The 16,545-nt window shown below is 42.6% G+C and overlaps 1 protein-coding gene across 4 annotated transcripts in view; it reads right to left on the bottom strand.

Moving 5' to 3' along the window:
* slc2a9l2 (solute carrier family 2 member 9, like 2) overlaps positions 1 to 16,545 on the bottom strand; it is a 151,220-nt gene that overhangs the window by 30,679 nt on the left and 103,996 nt on the right. For all 4 annotated transcript variants that reach the window (XM_084445624.1, XM_084445627.1, XM_084445626.1 and 1 more), the window contains one exon: positions 15,888 to 15,963. In XM_084445624.1, the coding sequence (XP_084301750.1) occupies positions 15,888 to 15,963 (76 nt within the window). The remainder of the gene's footprint in view (positions 1 to 15,887; positions 15,964 to 16,545) is intronic.

Raw genomic sequence — 16,545 nt, 5'->3', positions numbered from 1 at the left:
AGATGGCCATATAGGCCATTTTGTAGCGCTGTAGTCACAGGCCCAATCCCAATGTCCCCCCTAAACCCTCAAGCCCTGAGCCCTCACAGACTTATTGACGTCACCTGGTGAAGTGATCGAGTGTGAGAGGCTGCAAGGGCTCGAATTGGTATAACAAGGAATGGGACAGCACTTGTGACATCACGTTACGTTGACGTGAAAACATATTTCTTACTATTGTGGGCGTGGGGCTTTTTTTAAATCAATTTGTAAATTGTACATGTTTTTCTTGTAGGCCTTCGTGTAAATTAATTTTGGCTGAGTCAAATCCCCTTTACATTATCAGAACTCTCTGTGTTACCCTCAAAACATTTGTTCAACTTGAAATCATTTCATTTTGTGGTCATATGCGATCGCATCTGCGATCAAATATCAACCCAACCCAGTATTTGTTAGTAGGATCGCATCAATCCTACATTACTGCCTGTGATTCTTGTTTGTGTTGAATCCAAAAGTATTAACTTAAGAATGATAATATATTATGTATACACATTCCTGCACCTCACAACTCTTTCCATATTCATGTTGGAAATCTCAATTCAAAGAACACTGCACCGAAATGGGTAATGTCATACTGCTTTTAACTGGGCAATCATATGATTTAGAGCAACAGAAATCGATGTAAATTATAACCATAGCCTACATATTTTTAAACAAATCACATTATACAAACCCATGGGGTTAATAATCCATACTTAAAAATAATGAAACCAAATGAATTATAAGGCTACTTGTGCAGATAAGCAAGTCCAGCTGAAAACATGAAAACATATTTTGTTCTGTAACGTGAACGTTAGGGTTGGTTGATCTGTCCGTGCTTGTTTATTGGCTGTTCTTCAGGTAACCCCGTGTTTCACGTCACGACGCTATGAACTGTGGGTAATTCCCTTGGGCTAAGTCTGCAGAAATGCAGACTTACGGGAAGGGGCCATAAAGGGCTCAAAATGGCTGCCGGAGAGCCCTCGCGCACTTGCCGAGTTGACATTGGGACACCCCTAAGCCCTCGCGGACTTCGCGGGAGCGCGCCCTTAAGTCTGCGAGTCTGCAAGGGTGGACATTGGGACTGGGCCACAGTCTCTGTTGTGGGAGACTCAAGACTACTGCTGAATGAACATGACCAGACGTTCGAGGCCGGCCGGAGTTGTGGGGGCTGCTCTTGCGTGGTGGGTGGTGGTGCGGCACGGGCGGGTGGTGATGATAATGAGAGCGCGTGTGTCAGCCGCAGCGCGGGCAGATGTTCCCGCAGGCCCTCGGAGGAGAAGGCATGTGTTTGCGGGGTGAGGAAAAGCCAGCTCTCCTACACTGCCAGGCCAGGGCCTGGGCGCCCGACCGTGGAGAGACAGTGCTGACGGTAGAGAACGAGGGATGAACAGACTTCTGAATGGATATTGACAACATGGGGGGCATGAGCTACAATGCTGTTGTACGGTAATCTACTGTATAAAAAAAGAAAAAAAAGAAACCTTACCTAATTTGTGTTGGATAAGAGTATACAGTATGGCGGATTTGTTTCAGGACTTTTTCATTGGATCTATTTCAACCTTGGTAATGGCTTGCTGGTTTCGACACTGAAGGGTCCAGGAGAAATCTAAATTGAATCTAAACTGTCGAAACCCTTTGCGCTCTGTTCCAAAATATTGTTCCGGCGATAGAACAAGTGTAGAATCTGCCAATTGCTGTGCTGATCCAGTTGTTGTGTGTATATGTGTTTGGGAATGTGTGCTCCCCAAAAAAACAATGCATATGTTACCCTCAGTGGTGTAGTGGAGGGTATACGGAGTACACCCACTTCTTTATCCATGGACCCACAGTAGACCCACATCTTTATCCATGGGCCTACAGTAGACCTACGTCTTTATCCATGGACCTACAGTAGACCCACTTCTTTATCCATGGACCCACAGTACACCCACTTCTTTATCCATGGACCCACAGTAGACCCACTTCTTTATCCATGGACCCACAGTAGACCCACTTCTTTATCCATGGACCCACAGTAGACCCACTTCTTTATCCATGGACCCACAGTATACCCACCTCATTAAACACCAGGAATGTAAAAACTGTAACATTTCTGCTACAGTATACCCACTTCTTTAGTCACCATTATACCCCTGGTTACCATGACCGAGTGGAATTTCTAACCATCTTGTACCTTCTGTACTCATTGCCATGCCATGCAAGCTCTTCTACTTCAGTGGGTGTAATTTGGAGGCTAATTATATTATGTAAAAATGACCAAATACTATAAATAAAACAGATTACATAATAGTAACACTGAGGCACAGTAATGTAGTTTATTCTGGCTCCACAATTCAAATGAATTGTCATATTAATTATTCAGGTTATTCATGTAGAGCCACACTGGGATCTATGGTGGCCCAGAAGTGCAAATGAAATCAAAGTAAAAGGCAACAAACTAAGAACACAACACACAATACCAATTACACAACCACACAGCAGCACAGTCACATTAAGACCACAAGACAACACCTGGCCCACCCTCTATGTCGCAAAAAGAGTATCCGGCAAATGTCTTCATTGATTGATTGATTGATTCATTCATTCATTCACTCACTCACTCACTCCTATTCATATATAAAATCTAACTTAACATGCCTCATCCCTGCCTGTCCATCTATCTAAACTAAACTGAACAAGCACATTGCTCACACACGCACACAGCCAAAACAAAAATTTGAGTGAAGCCAGCTCCCCTTAGTTAATACAAATTGATCTAGGAAAGCAGTTTCGTATTTGTGTTTATATTAGGGCAGTCAATTTAACATGTTAATTACATGCATGAATTATGCAAATTAACATGTTAACTAAATGAACGCAAATGGCTCACAATAAAAAAAAATAAAAAAAAACACAAATTAAAATGTATGAGCAGATTCCATAGGTTACAGAGAGCAGGCAGCACAGAATGAGTAGGCTTAATCTGCCTCAGACAAATTGACAAACTCAGTCACAAAATGAATTGTTATAGCCTGCAGGTCAATTGCTATGGTTCTGTAGAGGACAAGGGCTTAATGGGAGCGCCGCAAATGATGTCCTCAAATGCAGCTACGTACAAACTGGCTCAGCATGATTGGCTGCTTGCGCTGTGGTCTATCCGGGATTCATCTAGATCAGGGGTTCTCAACCTTTTGTAACTTGAGGCCCACTTTTGATTGTTAAAGCAATTCTGAGGACCACCTTCCCAAATACATTAGGAAAAAAAAACATAACATGACTGAAGTTTGCATCCGAGGGAACGTTCGCTAGCTACGTTAGCTGAACACATTTGTTTCAACACCAACGGATGTTGGTGTGGTAATATTCAAAACGTCACAGGCCATTGAAATTATGCATTTTAACTTGACATGTTTTATATGTGAATTCTTGAGTTACATTTAGATATAAAAATAACTAGAATTACCAAACTTTTTTTTTTTCTTTCTAACCATTTGGCAGTAGGCTAGCACTGCCTCCGCGGCCTAATGGATGGCATTCTGCAGACCACTGGTGGGTCGCAGACAACTGGTTGAGAATGGCTGATATACTGTACAGTAGGTGACCATGCAGTTTTAAAGCTTTCAGGAAATTCACCCCAGTGCCAGAGTTTGTATTTGATTAGCCTTCAAGTCATCAGAAAGTTGTGACCTTCTTCTCAAGTACTGCTCTGGGATACAATGGAGAAGAGGGGTCAGCAGTTATTCCCCAGTGATCCAATCAAACTCTGAAAATGCGGCTTGTCAATACTATCCCTCACTTTGTCTCTCTCTCTTTGGAAAGTCATCTCTTTCTCTACGGCTAAGCTCAAAGACCCTTCCCTTCTCTTTCCAATCTTCCTTTACAAAACCCTGTATGTCATGTGTCCCGTCTCTCAAAAGGCCTCTAGTCTTTGTCAGAGTGCGTTCAATACTGACAGACCATCTCTCTCCGTCTATATGCTGTTTTTCTTACCCTCGTCCTGTGAGGTGTTGCGGGCTCCTCTTCAGTTTGCCCTGGCGTGTGACAAGTCCATTTCTCACCCCAGCAGGGCTCTCATTACCAGCTAGTTCTCTCAGCGGACGTCTGCCATCTCGGCAGGTGTATGTCTCCGTCTCTCTCTCTCTCTCTCTCTCTGTCTCTCTTTCTCACTCTCTCTGTCTCTCTCTCTCCTGCTTCCCCTTCCAGTTCTGGCTTTCTGTCTTTGCCACATTGCCCTGTGTGTCCACGCTTAAGCTTCCCTTTATAGGCCTAAAGTGTGCTTCTCTCCCACAGGCCAAGGCCCCTAGCAGAATTGAAAACGTTTTTGGACTAGCGAGAATAAATGCTTGGCTACAAGGCAATGGGGGTGTGAGTAGTTAGTAGTTAACAGGTAGAAAACCATACTTACATTATATCCAAACAATGGTCTTTGTGGACAGTAACATGGATCTCATTGTCAGTTATTTATATAAACTCAACTAGGCATTAGTGTTATTATTAATGGACAATGGATTTTTAATTGTCACAGATCCAGTTTGACTTTCCTGTTCATGCCAGATTACATTTCAGCTGGTCAGTGACATAAAAAGTATACAATTGTTATTTAAATTATTTTGAAAAATGTAATGAGTAGCAGATAGGCCTTGTGGTGATATATACTAATTTGAGTGGATGTTTAAATCCCAGGAAGGGCATTCTGAATTCAGTAATATATTAATTGTTCACTGTAGGCATTGTTCACTGTACTCTTGAATGTTTACTGTGTAAAAACACTTTCCAACAAGAGATATTTAATTTCTAAAATAGGTATAAAACATTGACTAAATGATCAAAGATTGTATATGTTAAGTGTGTGGCATTGCTCACCTACTACGTGTTTCTTGCATGAAGATGAAAACAAAACTTCATCAAAATAAACTTTGTGAATGAAATTCTCCTGTCAGGACTTTTTTCCTTCAAGGCTAACAAAGTCACAGCCTCTATTAAAAATCTATTTACCTGAGGCCAAAAGCCAAGACACCACCCTGCCGCATGCCTCTTTAGAAACATTTAAAAGGAGTTAAGAATGTGGACGGTCCACGTTTTCAAAGCAATCTCAGTTTGTGCATCGTCAGAATCATAAGACCGCATCTATTGCCACAATCAAAAAAATTCATAAAGCCAATTATAGCTACTAATTTCATAAAAATAACAAAATATCGTAATCAAAGTTGATTACACCAGGATTTCTATTTTCAAATTTAAATGCATTTAGCAATTCTGCTATTCATTTAATGAACTTCAATAATGCCTACTGCTTAACACAAACAAAAAGTTGGCATTCCTGAGTTAATGCTACAAGAGAGAAGACTCCTATGTATTAGTGGCTTTGTTAAGAATCAAGAATACATTGAAGCCCATGGCGTTGGCCTAACTAGCAAGAATGAGCTAGCCAGAACTCTAACTTTGCACATAGGTCCAGTTATGCCAAAAGTCTTCAACTGGCATTGGGGGTTAATAGTCCTGATGGTGGTGCTACAGCAACCGTCTAAAAGTTTAAAACTTTGAAAATTCATAACAAATCAGCCGTACTGTATGTGCTATCACTTTGCTACCATCCCCCCAATGCAGGCCCAAGTGAGCAGAAACGTTCATATGCTTCGAGCTGGCAGGAATTATGATGTCCATCACTTTGTTTTTCTCAAAAACTATAAAACTAATTAATTCCTCCTTACTCCTCACACATTTTTTGATCAACTGACACCACGTTTGCTACGCTGCATCTTCAGACTGTCCTCGGTTCTGAATTTTGTAAATATCAAAAATTGAGCCCACAAAGTGCATCAACATGTTTTAGTATCTTAAAAAGAGAAAAACATCCTCTAGCGCCGTCATATAAAATGATCCCCAGGCATAATCAATTACATGTGAACCAAATAACAGTGTGCTGTGCATCCATACAGGATCTCTGAAACTGAGTGAGAAGACATGACCTGCATTGCATCAGATTGAAATGACAAGGCCTGATTAAGTTTCATGATCTAGAAATTATACACGCTATGGGTAGTTTGCATATGCCGAGTGGATCAAATCAATTCAGTTAAAATTAATGAGGAAACAGATGCATTATGCATGAGAACGTACATTAAATTGCCACAGATGTGCCCTATGCAGGACAGTGTAATATGTGTACTGTGTCCATGTTATGTATGCATACAGTACATGATGTATGTGCCACATGTTTTTCTTGGGGAAAAAATGTGTTGTTGAAGTGTGTATGTTAGCTTGGATAGGGGGAACTTGGAACTTTAAGGTGTCAAAGAAAAAACAATTTACTGTATACATATTGTTTTAATGAGGAACTAATTGGTTTGCTACAGATGAGTGCATTTTTACAGGTCAAAACTAAATTAGTTTCAGTGAACCAATACTGCAAAAAGGACAATCTATTTCATCATGGACACCAAATTAGGAAAATAGGAGGCTTTTTCTCTGAATACTTGAAAGCAGACACGCACGCACGCGCACGCACGCACGCACACACGCACACACAGTATGTGTATGGATTACATCCAAAGAGACTCTTTTTCAATTGTGATCATGTCTGATTTGATTCTTTACAATACCTACTACAGTGCCTAAATTAATCTCATGCCAGAGATGCTTACAAGTAATTTTCTGCAAGTCCAAGTCAAGTCTCAAGTCTTTGGTCACAAGTCTAAGTCAAGTCTCTTACAGTTGTAATGAGCATCTATCATCTGCTGCAGGTCTGCTTTAAATGCTTACCTATCTTATGTACTGTTATCTGTTACTCTATCTATTAGCATGCGGTATCAGCATTGATTAGCTGTTGAAAGCTTTCAATTAATGACTGTATTTTGCCTTGTAACATGAGCATACAGTCACAGTATAGACCAAGTATCGAGGTCCTTCTTAAAGGGGCACAGTGATTCTTGTTTAAGTTAATATTATTTGGATTAAATTTTTGAATTGTGTGTGTAGGCCTTTTAAAAATCACTGTCAGTGTAGCTGTTTCTCTACACGGAATGTGGGGTTGCGGAAATACATCAAAGGGAACATCAAAAGGAATGCAGCATTAGTAAGTAGTTTTCAAAATTAGATTCAGGGTCTGGAGCAGGGCTCGAGCTTCAGGACGTCCTGTCGTCCCGGGGCCAGTAAAAATATGATTGGGGAGGATGTTAAATTATTTCGGGATGAATTTGGGACAAGAATTGGGAAAAAAAAAAAAAAAAACTGCCGTTACAATGAACGGCAATGAAAATGAAACTCACTGCACGTTTTGTGTAGCACTTTAACCTCATCGACAACATACTACACACACTGAGAATTATTCAACACAAATCACTGAGGTAAGCTTGCTAGCTTAACTAGTTAACTTTACTAATTATCGTCAGACCGATGATGCTCAATGTTGCCGACGGTAACATTACTGTTGTTTGCTTACTTTCTACCGAGTCAGCAGCCAACGTTTGCATTTACAGTGAACTGACTATTACGCTAGCTAACGTTGTGGCGTTAGCTAGATAGCTAACGTTGGCTAACTGTTATGAGGAGTTCCACAACAGCTCGAATAATGTTACTAACATTAACAGTTAATCTTTTATTTGCAGATTACCTCTAATGCTGATTCTGTCTCCAATGCTGCCTCTGCCTCCATTGCTGCCACAAATGCCTCTAGGAAATGCTCAAACAAATATGAGGCAAACGGAAAACGCAAATGGTTGCCAGAGTGGAAGAAAACCACCATTTGCTGAATTTAGACAAACATGTTGTCGTTAACTCGCACCTGCTTTTTCCATCTGAGGAATATCTCCAAACTTTGATCAATTGTTGCTCATGGTGAGCTGGAAATGTCTGTCCATGCTTTTGTCTGGCTCCCTGTGCACGTCAGGATCCACTTCAAGGTCCTGGTGTTCACTTACAGAGCCCTCCATGGACAAGCCCCCGCCTACATCTGCGACCTCATCCACCCCTACTCCTCCAGCCGGTCCCTGAGGTCGTCCGACCAAGGGCTCCTGGTGGTGCCTCGGATCAGGCTAAAGACTAAGGGTGACCGAGCCTTTGGGGCTACGGCCCCTAGGCTCTGGAATGCCCTACCCCAGGACCTGAGAGCCTCAACGACTGAGAACTCTTGAAGACTCACCTGTTTAGGTGATCTGTAGCCCAACTATTGACCCCCCCGCACCATGTTGTCATGATTTTTGCACCTGTGAACTGGATGTCTATTTTAATTCTCCACTGTAAAGCACTCTGTGCACTCGTGCTGTGAAGAGCGCTATATAAATAAAGTTTTACTTACTTACTTACTTACATGTTCTGCAAAAGCTGTCATGCTTTTTCCAGTCTTGCAAAAGACATCATTTTTAGTTGGTGTGGACGGTGGCAAAATATGGATCAAAACACTCCAAGAACACAGCAGATCAATATCTCATGACTGTGAAGGCGCTCTGACTGCAAAAGAAAACCCAAGCAGAACACCCATGGCTTGTGTGCTTCTGTACATAAGATGTCAGAGAATGTCAGAGGAAAGATGACAAAGTGATTTAATATAGCTTACTTTGTAGCAAGTGAAGAAGCACCTGTCACCATGTTTCCAAACCTTGCTGACTGACATCTCAAAAATGTTCCGGACCTTGACAACACTTACAAGACCAACAATACCTTTGTCTTGGCCATAGGTCAATCTATGATATGACCTGGTGGAAAAACTAAAAAACACATGCTTCTCTGTCATGTCTGATTCCAGTGTCAACCGCTTCGTGAAAGACCAGGAGATGGTCTAAATTACATGTGGAAGATGGCAAACCTGTCAATCATTTTGTGGACATTGTTTCATTGGAGCATGCCCACGGCCAAGGCATCCTTGATGCCATACTTGTTGGTCTGAGCAACGTGGGCCTGAGAGAGCAAGACTTGAAATCCCGGATGGTTGGCTTCGGCTGTGGTGGCGCATCTGTTATGATGGGAGTTCACAATGGAATGGCAGCCAAACTGAAACAACTGTGTCCCTTTACTTGTAGCAGTCTAGTGTGTGACTGGAGCTGTGTCAGCACTTGACGGCATCAAATCAGTGCCCCTGCTGGCTGAATTGAAGAAGACACTGAATGATGTTTACAAGCACTACTCCCACTCTGCAAAGGCGTCCTGTGAGCTCCATGCACTGGGGAAAGCCATGGGCAGAGATGTGGTGAAGCCAGGCAACACTGATGGGACAAGATGGCTCCCACATGTCCAGGGCCCTTTAAGGTTTGGTGAAGAACTTCAAAGTTACCCTGGTTCATAACAAAGGAGAAGGAAGCCCAGGTGCTCAATGGAGACTGAACCAGTAGTAGTCTATTCCAGGTGCTCCGAACCAAGGAAAAAAACTATAGGTGAAAAAAGTAGGTAGTTCAAGGCACTCATGGAGGGATAACAAGCCTTTATTTATACATGGCTTTTAACATTAAAAAGCCAACGTGTTTCTACCCACTAGGTGTCTTTGTCAGGGCATCAAAGCAGCACTTTGAGAACCATGCTAGTGATCCACATGAAAGGGAGACCAGCGCAGCATTGAAAGGGAGAGCACATTGCATTCATCGCCCCCTGACACAGTACAACATGGTGATGTTCATTCACTTGGTGTTGGACATTCTGCAGGAGCTGAAGCAGCTCAGCCGGTTGTTTCAGAGGGATGGACTGACCTTGCAGATGGTCACTGATGGACTACAGATGACAACACTGTCAATTGTAGCCATTCAGGTCAGTAACCTTTATTGTGTTTAATTGTAGAACATAAATACCTATTCAATATAGAAGGTTGCACACGCATTATAAATGGGTCAATAACATCTAATGTCATTCAGTGTAACGCTGTTTTTTTTTTTTTTTCAATGGGGTATTCAAAATAAAATAATGTCATTTTTTCTTGGTGGTTATATTTCTGCCAGTCTCCACATGGATATATAAGCTTGTGATGATGGGAAAAAATTTACATTTTTCGAGGGAGCGCTCTGTGTTGTACTGCCATGGAAGCTGCTGCCGCAGATCGTTCCTCCTGGTGTGGACTCTGTCACAAAGGAGCAGAGCTGGCAGAGGAAAACAGAAGAAAACACCATCTGGCAAAAAGAGAGAGGAGAAAGGCAGCCAAGACTACACCTACCCCATTGGGTCAGGCCTTCACTTGCCCTGTCTGTGGCAGACAGTGTGCATCACGCATTGGACTGTACAGTCACCAAAGAACCCACAAACCAGTAGCAGAAGTCATCATCGGTCACGATGGACTACCATAAGCAAGTAAGCATTATTATTCTAATAATCACAATAGAGCATTTCAAATGTTTTTCATTTTTATAGATTACAATTAGTAAATGTTCTTTCTTTCCTTTTATTTGACAGACCGAGGCCCGAGGGTCCAGAAGGTACTGGATGAGGTTGGATCTGTAAACACCTGTCGGAATGTGTGAAATGGACCACTCCACCTTCAACACACTAAAGCTGCATCTCATAAACCACCTATGCAGGTTTCTGTCAGCGTGCTTCGGGAATATGGAGACTGGAATTCTAAAGGCAGCCTCCATCCTCTATGATCTGTCTAACTGGCCTGAAGACAGCTGAACTGGTGACATTTGGCAATGCTGAGCTCATTGAATTCATAGAGCATTTCCAATCCACCCTCGCAGCATGTGGGGACTTTACTTCCGAAGTGGCAGCTAAGAGAGAGTGGCTTGACCTGGAAGTCCTCGTTAACCTCGTTGCCGCAAGTGTGGATTCTCCAGCTTGAAGAGGATTAAGTCAGACTGGAGGTCTTGCTTGTCCAACAAGATGCTTATCTTCCTCTTGCTCATCTCAGTTCATGGCCCTCCAGCACAGCAATTAAATGCAGAATAAGCAGTTACCAAGTGGTGGGGAAGTGGCTGTAGGACCAGAAGACCCCAGTTCCAAGACTAATTAGGGCTGGTTTGGTGATAATTAGTGGTACTGTAGGTGTGTGCGACCAGCCACAATGAACTCGAGTCTGTCGTGAAGCCATCACTTTCTCTGTGTATTTAAGCCACAGTTAGTTTGATTTAGCTGATTGGAACTAAGCCCCAGTTTGTCATCTTCTCTCCCTCTCTGTCTGCTGCTAGACCTTACCTAATGCGAGGAGTGGTATCCCCCGCCCCCATCACCCCCTGCAGACCTGACGTGTGTGACAGGCAGCGATTACATCACCAGCCGCTAGAAGAGCAACCAGGAGGACTACATGGATCTGAACTTTTGGGTCTCAGCTTTATGTCAGTAATACATGTATTTCAAGTTACTAATGTACATGAAACTGAGCTTGGATTTCCACACACTGGTCATGCCGTTCAGAGCCTTCCATGCAAGTGCCTTCCTCACGTTCAGGTCTTGTGCGGACGAGTTGACATCCATGCGCTCTTCTTTTCTACAAGTATTTGCAGTTGTCCCTGTCCAATCGATGAGGCAGTTGATCTATGCACTTACTTGTGCCGCCCACAGTTCATTACCCTTGACAACAAAATCCTAGTGTATGACATTATGGGGCTTCTGGGAAATGCAATCTCTTCACTCAATTTGTTAGTCATTGCAAAATCATTAGATAAAGAACAAAGAACATGCAGAAAAAAAATGCAGAACAGATCGTTCTCCTGTCCCTGACCAAGACTGCTTTCAGCCCCCTAATTGCATGCCCACTTTAATTTTCAACTAATCAACGTCCTTTGAATGCGACTTCAAATTCTGTGATCTGGTGGGGGATGAACTAATCGCTGAGGACTCCCTCTTTGGCAACGCCCATCTCAGAAAACGGCTGCAATGGGAGCTTGTTCAGACTGAATAATGAAATGAAACCAAATGGTAATTCAGTCTGAGTGTCAGGCTACAAGACATGGCCATGAGAACTTTAATTGGTCCCTGAGCAGCACTGTTATGGGCTGCTCAGTGCCCGCTGCTCTTGGAGGGAAGTTTGCATTCTAGGATGCAAACTGGCAAACTTCCCTCCAAGGGGACGCTGCTGCTCTCTGGAATATGCAGCAGCATTGTGGATAGAAAGCCATTTAGCTACAGTAACATATGGCACAGTAATAATTGATAAAGAACAGAAAAGACAGAAGAGAAAGAGGCTTTACCCATGGTATATGTGCCCATGAGGACATCATCATGTGCCCTGCACCTCTTTCCTAAAGCCCTGGTAAAATCTAACTTTTGTGCCAAAAGTACCCTGATCACCAAAGTCATTAGCCACTCCCTCCAGGCTGGCCATGTTCCATCTGCTTTAAAAAAAAACCTGCTGTCATCAGACCCCTTCTCAAAAAAACAACCCTGGACCCTAGAGGTCTTTGCCAACTACAGGCCCATTTCTAACCTCCCATTTCCATCTGAGGGTCCATCCATATGATGTCCCTCAAGGGTCGGTCCTCAGCCCCACCTTGTTCACACTTTACAGGTGCATCTCAGAAAATTAGAATATTGCGGAAAGTGCATGGTTTTCCGTAATTTAATTCAGAAACTTTCATATATTATAGATTAGATAGATATAGGTTCGAATCCAACCCGATGCCGAAAACGTATGGGTTATGTTAATGAAATTTCAGTTCTTTTCTATTTTCCTACTTGACTGTTCTTCTAACTTTGTAGTTTGTTCCCCTAGAAACAGTCTGTTAAAACTACAATTTGTTTCTGTGTGACATCACTTCCCTATCCTGTTCGTCATGCTTGACGTCACTTCCTTTCCCACGTTAGATATCAGATATAGATATAGATATCACTCCCGAGTCCCATTCACCACTCTGTTCGTGAGAACCACATCTCCGTTCAGAGTCCGCTTTGCAAAACGTTACATCAGAATAAACCTATTGTCTTTGTTTGAACCCAGCTTGACCGACCACTCAGCGTGTTCTTGAAATCTAAACTAAACCAAGTAAGATTTTCATTCATAGTTACAATAGCATGATGGCGAAGACCAACTACTTTGAATTAGCTAGTTATGCTCAAAACTAAATGAGCCTACTGCTGTAGGTCCTGTAATACCTAGCTACCAGAGCAGAGCTGAAGAGGCCCTGTTCAGCCAACCCCAGCTGATGCTGCGCCAGTATACAGTATTTTTTTGCCTCAAGTGCGCATGCATGCTGGAGCAAGTGAGGAAGCTATTTCGTGTCTAAAGACGTTTCTAAAGATCATATTACAGAGGCATGTGAAAATCATCAGGCCTAAGCTCTATGTAAGCACAACTAGCGATTCATAAAGACAGATTGATGAAAACAACCGTTTCGCGGCAGAAAATAGATTTTTAGAAGCTGCATTCTCAGTGCCCCGTCCGCTGCCATTACATGGATATACTTGGCTCGCACTGGATTTTACATTCTTCTACAGGCCTCCGAATTACACCAAAGTTATCTCGGTGAGTGAAACATCTTATAATATGCCGTAAATAAGGTCTAGGTTGTCAAAAACTAGCATTGTCCTTTAATATACCAGGGGTTGTGCTGGATGATTCTGGCTATGACCACAACACAACCTGTGGTATATTGGCAATATACTACACTCTCTTTATGCAGCAGCCAAAGCTTGACAGACTTTAATGATTGTGGCTCAACAAGAAAAGTATTCAAAGGAGAACATGCCAATGGCTTTGTTGAGGAAAAATGAACTGAAAATGAAACCATTACTTCATGTGAGGACGACCTATAAAAAAAGGTATTATTGACTTAATATTAACTACATATCTGGGCCACCATTTCCATGCTGAAGGGACGCAGCAATTCTGCCTCTTCATTTTAACACACAAGTGCACAAAAAAGTCCCTGGGGCATCCCTTTTGCATAATATTTTTCTGTCCTCGGGTATTCATATCCGAGCTACCGAGGACTTGGTTGATTTGTAAAGCCATAAATCACACCAAGACCCTTATTTTGCAGCGCTATAATAGGTGGGCAGTGAAAGAGAGATTTCCAGTTCCCTCAACTGCAACTAACTAACAACTAACTTCTCCCGGTCTGGTGGTTGGCTTTCTTGGGCTGTCCGCTGTGTGGGCGTTGGGATCAACAGCCCCAACAGGTGCTGTCATTTAAATAGGATGTTCAATGTTTTGTGACAGGCTCACCTTGAAACGTAGCGGCAACCTCCTGCCAAACCTCATCATACACAGCCAGCACAATGCACACTGTGTAGTACCAAATCCATGTGCAGAGAAGCAGGCACTAAAAATAGCCCAGTGACCAGCAGTGCCTGCTAATTGGCATGCTAATCTGTGCTAGCACCTGCCATTGTGATTCTTCTCTCAGGCAACTGTCGGATTGTTTGAATTGTTCCATTGTTTAAAGGAGAAGAATGGCAATTTATTTAAAAAAATATATATTATTCTGGAGGCTATATAACATGATGGAAGAAATATTGTAATCTGCTCACGCGCCTGCAGATTGTTCGGACACACCGGGAAACCGGCAGATGGCTGCGTCATCAAAGTAAAAAGCCTCCGACTCCCAATGGCGAAATGAACTGACTTGACATGCGCTGAAATCCCGTCTTGGATCACTCTGCTCCGGTGGATTTCAGACTTGCATAAACTGTAATTACTGGAAGACGAAAGAAGTCAGAGAGGTATGAAAGTTTCCCTGTCTTCTTAGCGTTTATTGTTACCATAGAATAGTTTGAGAAAATGACAGCATGTTTATTTGAATTGCAAAAGTAGTTGAAATTCAATACTCATTTCATTTGGCCACTGGGAGTCGGGGGCTGCTAACTGTGATGATGCGGTCACCTGCCGGTGTCCTGGCATGTTCGGACAATGCGGGCGTGTGAGCAGGTTGCAGTATTTCTTCCATCATGTTATATAGCTTCCAGGATAATATCCATTTTAAATAAATGGCCATTGTTCCCCTTTAAATACACTGGAAAGACTGACAATATAGCATTCTGTTCAGGGACACGCTTTCCTGCAGTTTAATTAAACAGGGGCTCAAGAGGTAGAACGAGTCGTCCAATTACTGCGGGGTGGGCTGTTCCAATCCCGGCTCCGCCTGTCCACATGGTATAGTATCCTTGGCAAGACATTCAACTCCAAATTACTCCCAGTGTGAAGGCCAGGATCTTGTGTGGGAGCTGCCATCATAAGTATGCGAATGTGTGTGTGAACGGGTGAATGAGAGGCCATTGTAAAGCACTTTGGATAAAAGCGTTATATAAGTGCAGTCCATTTACCATTAACCCACATGACCTGAAATCAGTATTTGTTATTCAAAATAGAAAGGCTCACTGAACGGTTAGCTCTCAATTATGCATGAATGAATGAATGAATGAATGAATGAATGAATGAATGAATGAATGAATGAATGAATGAATGGCTAGGATACATCTATGAACATGGAAATTAAGTTGAGCGCGGGGCGGCAGTCATAAAAAGCATAGGGTGGCAGTCATGAAAATCGGAAGGTCAATGCAGCAGTTGTGTACCAAACAACAAACAGTTGTTGCCGTATTCTTGGTGATGCACCATTATCATGTATGTAGGCAGGGCTACAGTTTCCATTTTAGGATGGCATCAATCCTCATTCCTCAACGAGGATATCATAGTCGTTTCACCTACCATGTCTGTCTCAATTAGTCGTTTCATCGAACACAATTAGTTGTATCACCTACAGTTCCACTACCACCCCTAGTCATTTCATTTACCACCCCTAGTCATTTCATCTACCACTCCTAGTCATTTCATCTACCACTCCTAGTCATTTCATTTACCACCCCTAGTCATTTCATCTACCACTCCTAGTCACTTCATCTACCACTCCTAGTCACTTCATCTACCAACCCTAGTCATTTCATCTACCACTCCTAGTCATTTTACCTACCTCCTTCAGTCAGTTCACCTACAGTAGAGCTACTGTAAGAGAGAGGGATTGGTAAGTTTACTATACCTGGGCCGGAACAGAAGGAGGCAATTACAGCCAATATACAGGCAAAACTGAGATATGGCATCCACGACACTCGGTCCTGAGAGAGAGAGAGAGAGAGAAGAGGGGGGTTTAGAAAAGAGAAAAACGTAAAGCAGCAGTCAGCCGGGCAAACTCCATGGCAACTTGATGTGATCATGTTAAAAGCACGGCTGTACACACTGATAGCGAGCTTTATGTGAATTGAACGAAGATTGGGTTTAACTGAGATATGCCCTTAATTAAATTGGCTGTGACGGGTGAATGCTTTCGAAAATCACAAATCCATCTGATAACTTTTGTGAGGCTTGGTCTGAAGATCATGTGTGCCAATTTTGGTGAAGATAGGAGAAGAATTGTGGCTTGTGATTTCTATTTTTATTTATTTATCCGATTTTTTCGGAAAATGATGTCATTGAACTCGGCTTGAGCCAAGGAATCCAACGGTGGCTCATTTTTGAAAATCAGGCATGTGGTTGAAAAGTTGCATGCATTAACGCACCTCCAACTTTGTTCGAGGTGTCCAGATGAGACTCTCCCAGATCAGTGTGCCAACTTTTGACTAGACGGTTCTATGGGCAATGGCGGAAGATGATGATTAATAAGAAAAGGTATAATCTCAATATCCCAAATGATAGCTGCT

The sequence above is a fragment of the Borostomias antarcticus genome (assembly GCF_949987555.1).
Source record: "Borostomias antarcticus genome assembly, chromosome: 11".
Classification (NCBI taxonomy): Eukaryota; Metazoa; Chordata; class Actinopteri; order Stomiiformes; family Stomiidae; genus Borostomias; species Borostomias antarcticus.
Note: the sequence above shows the minus strand (reverse complement) of the source record. Positions and strands in the feature narration are given on the sequence as shown.